General features: G+C 46.9%; 1 protein-coding gene across 1 annotated transcript in view; it reads left to right on the top strand.

Annotated features, from left to right (window-relative positions):
• Positions 1-3,628, top strand: part of zgc:153039 (uncharacterized protein LOC767698 homolog) — a 37,522-nt gene extending 33,894 nt beyond the window's left edge. Inside the window, exons 11-13 of the mRNA XM_056441683.1 lie at positions 808-982; positions 1,415-1,561; positions 2,638-3,628. Of these exons, the coding sequence (XP_056297658.1) occupies positions 808-982; positions 1,415-1,561; positions 2,638-3,515 (1,200 nt within the window). The 3' untranslated portion in view covers positions 3,516-3,628. The remainder of the gene's footprint in view (positions 1-807; positions 983-1,414; positions 1,562-2,637) is intronic.
• Positions 3,629-7,500: the final 3,872 nt, after the last annotated feature.

The raw sequence follows: 7,500 nt of genomic DNA, 5'->3' as shown, positions 1-7,500 counted from the left end.
TGGTTCTAGTCCTCTTCACTGGTTCTAGTCCTTTCTGGATAGCATTGATCTGCAACACAAGAAGCTCTGATTGAGACTTGATTGGTTGTCTGCAGTAACGTTTGAGTCCTTCAAGACCTTTTCTTCAGGCTGCTTCTGTTTACTCAGATTTCTACTTGACTCTCTGGTTATTATATTTTCTTTGAGCTAAAGCCTCGTCAACGTTCCCCAACCGGTAGAACAATAATAATGTCGTTGTTTGACCAATGAAATGATCCCTGCGTTGACTTCACTCGAGCGTCCCGGACCACCGAGGCCTTTAAGACCTTTGGAGTAGCAGGGCGGTGAGTGAGGAGCCGGAGCAGGAAACCAAGGCCAGCAACCATGCGTGTGAGAGCCAATCAGAGCGCACCTTTTAAATGGCCACGAACAAAAGCTGTGAACAAAAGGGCAGAACGGCCGCCGGTCTCCCGCTGAGCCGCTGGTCATCCACTCAGGCTGTGAAGTGGTCATAACTCCCCGTCCACTGCAGGCTGAGGTCTCATGTTGGGTTCCACTTCGTCTCCTCATCGGTACCTTGATGCCTCCTCGTCACCTCTCCTAATGATTACAGTGGTTTGGTAATGAACACTCTGGTTGACCAATAACGGTTTGATTGACCCGTGTACTCATGCAGAAACACATGCTCAGGTCTGCATACAAATATACAGAAATACACTTTACTGCTACAAGCACACGGATACCTGAGTTTCAATATCCATACATATCAAAATGGGAACCACTTAGATTCATTTACATTCATTTATTTGTCCTCTCGCCCCCCTCCAGGTGCGTAAGTACCTGCTGATGCTGGACGTGAGGAAGGACCACGTGAAGTTCTGGAGGCCTCAGATCCTCCTGATGGTCTCTAACCCCCGAGGCAGCACCGGACTCATCAAGTTCATCAACGACATCAAGAAGAGCGGCCTCTACGTGTTGGGACACGTCCAGCTGGGGGACCTCGGTGAGCACGCCTCTGACCACCAGGGGCGACTCCTCTGGTTGTATAGAACTCTATGCTTCATGTGTTAAACCTGCATTCTCTCTCCTGACCACCAGGGGGCGACTCCTCTGGTTGTAGGTGGAGCTACCAGTGTTTACCCGAGGGGGGGGGGGGCGATTCCCATCATGAGGGAACTCAAATCCTGGTTGCTGGGTGTTTAATAGCTGATTTTTGCCCCAGACGGTTGATAAGTGTTTTTATTCGTGATCGGATCAAAAATATATCCATATTTTTTTAATGTGAATTAGCAGGACGCCTCCCTGTGAGCGCCGCTTCACTTATCGGAGTGTTTCAGTATTCTGGAGCTTTCCTTTGTGGTTTAAGTGGTCGATGTGGCCTCTGGAGTCCTCTCTTCATTATATTGTGTGTGTCCCCCCCCCCCCCCCCCCCCAGACACTTTACCATCAGACCCCCTGCAGTCCCAGTACGACTCCTGGCTCTCACTGGTGGACCACCTGAACATCAAATCCTTCGTCAACTTGACGTTGGCCGACTCGGTGCGTCACGGCGTGCAGCACCTCCTCTTCATCTCCGGACTGGGTCAGTGTCGCAGCACCTCCCCCGATCGGCCAATAGGGAGGCTGGAGGCACTACGAGTATAATCTGTGTCTTATGTGTTTCTTTCATAAATGTAATGTCGGAAGAAGTATTTTTAATTCTAGAAAAACTCAACAATAACTGGTTAATTTTTTTTTTTTTAGTTGTCACTGCAAATTCCACTTCAACTTCCTTCAGTTCTTACCATCACCGCCTCCATTTCAACTTGCATTATCTAGTCAAATTATTTCAGCTGCAACTACCAATTTATTTGAGTGATCGCACTAACAACAGACACTTCAGCCTCATTCAGTTCTTACCATCATCACACTGAAACTGACACTTTAACTTCATTCAGTTCATCATCACACTAAAGACTTACATTTAAACCACCGTCACCTTTTCTTTTAACCTCCATCGGTCATTTAGTTTCAGCCGCCGCCTCAATTCATTCATTGCTAACGCTTCACGTCCAACTCCTTTCACCACTTCAGTTGTGTTCAGTTATTCTGATCCAGCTGTCACACTTAAAACCCAGCTCGTCACTTCCACGATGACATACGCTTCGACTCCTCTTCGGTTCCTTTCAGCGCTTCCATTACAGCTCCACTTAAAAACCTCCCATTAAGCTTTTACTCTTTACTCATTTGGCACTTTCACTCTAACTGCATATTTTAAGTGCCACTTCGTTTTTCCCCCCCTATTTTTCCCCAGCATCTACTTAAAGTGACTCGTCATCTTCACTCACCTGAAACTCTCCCACGTCCTCGCGGTGATTTTCACTTCAGTCAAACTTCTTTCAGACGTTCTGTTTCCACGGGGGTCGCTTCCACTGCTTTCAGTCACAATCCTCTGTCCTGAGATAAGTTTAACCTTTCGCTCCACACAAAGGAAGATGATAAAAAAAAACACACACTTTAATAAAGAGGCTCTCCACATCCGTCTCTTCCACTTCGTCTGATAGAACTTCGATGCGTCGCCTCAGGAACCGGAGAAAGGAAAAAAATCAATGGCGACGACAAAAGAAAATGTTTCGCTTCGAACGCTTCTCGTCTTATCGTCTTCTCCTCTCCCTTCAGGCGGGATGCGCCCCAACACCCTCATCCTGGGTTTCTACGACGACCGCCTCCCGAAGGACAAGCTGGTGGACCCGGCGCTCGCCGTGGATCCGTCGGCCTCGCCGCGGGACGCCGAGCGAGAGCCGCCCCTCTTCCACTTCGCCTCCCTTCGGGGGTCCGACGGCGGCGGCGAGCCGTCGGACGGGAAGGTCCTCGGCGCCCGCGAGTACGTGGCGATCATCGCCGACGCCATGAAGATGCTGAAGAACGTGGTTTTGGCGCGCGACTTCAACGGCTTCGACCGCGCCCGCGTCCTCTCGCCGCCCGGCGTCGTGTTCGTGGACGTGTGGCCCGTCAACCTGCTGCGGCCCGACAGCTGCAGCTACGTGGACACGTGCTCGCTGTTCCTGCTGCAGCTGGCCTGCATCCTCACCATGGTGCGCGCGTGGCGCCGCGCGAGGCTCCGCCTCTTCCTGTGCGTGGAGGCGGGGCGCAGCGTGCGCGGCTCGGAGCAGAAGCTGGGCCAGCTGCTCAAGGAGCTGCGCATCAAGGCGCAGGTGTTCGCCGTGCCCTGGGACCAGCAGGTGGCGCTGCACTGGCAGCGGCAGGCCGAGGGGGCGAAGAAGCCGGCGGCGGCGGCGGAGGAGGAAGGCGACTACGTCAACAGCTTCCCGAGCAACGCCACGCGCCTCTCGGACGCCTACCTGTCGGCCGTCAACCGGCTGATCCTGGACGCCGCGCGCCCCGCCCCCGCCGTGCGCTTCCTGTACTTGCCCCGCCCCCCCGCCGACACCAGCCGCTACGCCACCTACCTGCAGCAGCTGGAGCTGCTGACCCGCGACCTCGGCCCCACGCTGCTCATCCACGGGGTCACGCCCGTCATCACCACCGACCTCTGAGGCGCCGCTCCTGGCAACGCCGGCAAGACTTCTGAGGCTCTGATGTCATCGGTATCGATGTGCGAGTCAAGTCGGCATCGAACCTCCGACCGCGGCGCCCTCGCCCTCGCCCGCCCCCCGCCCGCCCGCCCGCCCGCCCGCCCGCCTGCGACACATTCCAACCTGAACTTCCTTTTCCACGAGCTGATTGGCGGCGTGCGTCCGGATCAATAAGCTCCTCGCGGGTCAGCAAGCCGCTTCACGGTAAAAAAAAAAGAGGAAAAAAATGTGTGTTTTGAAATGTAATTCTTTCATTTTGAAAAGCACTTTTTATTTTTATTTTTCTGTAGCAAAAGAAACTTTTTTTTAAATTCCAGAAACATGTTTACAGTGCCAATAACTACTGTGATAACACACACACACACACACCTGTGTCTTTTAGGTACTTTTAGAATAGATTTTTGAGTTAATTGTCGTAATGCTTTGTTTTAAAGTGGAGTGACGTAACTTTAAGTGACATTTACAGGTATTCACGTGAGTCAATATTAGGAGGAGTAAAGCGTTAACGCTTTACTCGACTTTTAGGGACTTCATTTTGTGACTATTTTTATTTCATTTTATTTTTTGGGGCACGACCTCCGTCAACCTTCCGGCCGCCGCCGAACGCTGGAGACCACCGATTGGTCGAAGAGCGTTTGTTATTCATCTATGCAAAAGCAGGCGGGACAATAGAGAAAAGGGGGCGGGGCCAGGGAGGCGAGTGACGGATGTTTATTATAAACTATAATAATAATAATAATGATGTTGAATCTTGTTTCTGATCCACACGTTTACTTTATCTGGATGCTCCTGAACGCACCGCGGATACGACAACCCTCACGCCGTCACCGGAGTGACACAGATATATGAAAATAAATGATGATAATAATAATAATAATAATGCATTTGTTCAATGTTTTTATTTCCTGTTGAAATCAGAAAGAATAAAAATAAATGCTGTGAAAATAATTCAAATAGAATTTATTTTACATCTTGTTTTTTACTGGATCGTCCGTCAGCACCACACAGGAGTGTGTGTGTGTGTGTGTGTGAGTGTATGTGTGTGTGTGTGTGTCTGAGAGTGATTACAATTCTAATTGTAATGAGATTAGAACCAAAAAAAAGAGGAGATGCAGTTAAATCTGCTAAATTCTTTTAATAATTAAATTCAATAATTAGTTATAAACTGATTTAATAAAACATGAAACTCAGACGACAGTTTGATGTTTCACCAAAAAACTCTTCAGACTTATTTTCTGCTTTGAAAGAGAAAAATAAAGCTTCAGGCTACAAATAAGAGAAGAAGAAGAGATGGTGACAGGAAGGGAAGGAGGTGAAGAACCGCCCACCCACAGGGGTTTCTAAGTGTGTGTCTGTGTGTGTGTGTGTCTGAAATCAAACATGGAGGCCATCAGGTTCCAAGTGCCTCCGAGTCTGAAACTCTGTCAAGTCTGCTCACCGAGATCAGAGGAAAGTTGTCACCACCTTGTCACAGTCGCCGGGAGACACACACACACACACACACACACTCACACACAGACACACACAGACACACACACACACTCACACACAGACACAGACACACACAGACAGATGTATATATATACAAATATATACATATATATACAGTATATATATATACATATATATATATATATATGTATATATATATATATACATATGTATATATGTATATATATGTATATATATTATATATACATATATATATGTATATATATACACATGTATACATATACACATATATATATACACATATGTATATATATATATCCATATATATATATATATATGTATATATACATTTATATATATACATATATATATATACTAGGGCTGTCAATCGATTAAAAAAAATTAACTAATTAATCGCACATTTTGAAAATCATTCATCGCGATTAATCGCGATTAAAAGGTTTTTTCTTCTTCTAAAGACTAAATTTTCTAAATGAACGAGTAATCCCTTTGTATTCTTTTTTAAAGACCACACTTCACACAGAGCTGTGTTTTCAAAGAGGCTCCTACCTATAAAGTGCCAGCGAGGTATTTAATATTGTGGATGATAAATTGTTTCTTCAGTGAAACATCCAGATTAGTAAAAAAAGAGAAGTATATTGAGACCCCATTGGTCCTGTCATCTTTAACACTGAACAGCAGAACCAGTGGCCTTGGTAACTGACTGACATTCAAATATGTCACGTTAACCCTCTGGAGGCTGGGCTCATTTTATACATTTTACAAAAAAATGTAAATTCACCTTTTAAAGACTTTTGCATATTACACATACCCACGTGTTATACATCAAACATTCCAGAACAATCTCAGCTCTATATAATGAGGCTCATTGTCCTTGCGCCGTGTTCTCTGCTCTCTGACTGACAAGGCTGCTAATGAGCCTTACATGTTTGGTGGGAGGTCCTTGTGATTTATTGAGTGTTCATTGGTTGTTTTTTCGCTAAATGTTGACAGACAAACGGATTGACCAATCACGGTGAAGGGATTTGTAGACATAGAAACACTCTCAGACAGCAGCTTGCTGTTACGTGCGCCTGCTACCAGTCTGACTCCGCTGTTTTGGGTGAATGACGTCACGTGCGACCTGGAGGTGTTAACCACTTGTGTGCCAAATCTTTTTTTTTTTTTTTTTAAATTAACATTCGGGGCTAATTAAAAAACATCCGGGGCACTTGAGAGCCCTGAGAATGTTTAATATTAATTATTACACCATTAGACCGCCATTACATTTTTCCTCTCGCGCACCCCCTAGAGACAGCTCGCGCACCCCCATATATATATATATATGTATATGGATATATATGGATATCAAATCTCAATAACTGAACACATAGTGTCAGGAGGTAATTAGAGTTCTTAAATTACGAATGTAAAGTGGTTTAACTGGATCTTGAATGAGGGAGGAGCTTAAAAGTGTGTGTGTGTGTGTGTGTGTGTGTGTGTGTGTGTGTGTGTGTGTGTGTGTGTGTGTGTTCTGGACTATTGTGAAAGGCTTGACTGGGATTGAAAGGATTCCGCATGAAGCCACGTAAATGAAACCGGCTGCGCAAACACAGAATGTGTGTGTGTGTGTGTGCATGTGTCTGTGTGTGTGTGTGTGTGTGTGCATGTGTCTGTGTGTGTGTGTCTGTGTGTGTGTGTGTGTGTGTGTGTGTGTGTGTGTGTGTCTGTGTGTGTGTCTGTGTGTGTGTGTCTGTGCATGTGTGTGTGTGTGTGTGCATGTGTCACATGTGTGCATGTGTCTGTGTGTGTCTGTGTGTGTGTGTGTGTGTCTGTGTGTGTGTGTGCATGTATCTGTGTGTGTGTGTCTGTGTGTGTCTGTGTGTGTCTCTGAGTGCATGTGTCTGTGTGTCTGTGTGTGTCTGTGTGTGTGTCTGTGTGTGTGTGTGTGTGTGTCTGTGTGTGTGTGTGTGTGTGTGTTGGCAGACCTGCATACTGCCCTCTTCCTCTCGTTCTTTTTCTCCTTCTGTTCTGCAGAGTTTAGTCCTTTATAAACGGAGCTCGTGGATCATCTTCTTGAAAATACAAAGATAAGATCTTTGCTTTTCCTGGAGCTCAATATTTAATCATCTTTATTAAACCTAACTGACAGACACGGGGCCTCACTTCCTGTAGGACATACACGGGGCCTCACTTCCTGTAGGACATACACGGGGCCTCACTTCCTGTAGGACATACACGGGGCCTCACTTCCTGTAGGACATACACGGGGCCTCACTTCCTGTAGGACATACACGGGGCCTCACTTCCTGCAGGACATACACAGGGCCTCACTTCCTGTAGGACATACACAGGGCCTCACTTCCTGTAGGACATACACAGGGCCTCACTTCCTGTAGGACATACACGGGGCCTCACTTCCTGCAGGACATACACGGGCCTCACTTCCTGCAGGACATACACGGGGCCTCACTTCCTGCAGGACATACACGGG

The sequence above is a fragment of the Pseudoliparis swirei genome, chromosome 20 (genome assembly GCF_029220125.1).
Source record: "Pseudoliparis swirei isolate HS2019 ecotype Mariana Trench chromosome 20, NWPU_hadal_v1, whole genome shotgun sequence".
Classification (NCBI taxonomy): domain Eukaryota; kingdom Metazoa; phylum Chordata; class Actinopteri; order Perciformes; family Liparidae; genus Pseudoliparis; species Pseudoliparis swirei.
This window is presented reverse-complemented; position numbering and strand designations above follow the sequence as displayed.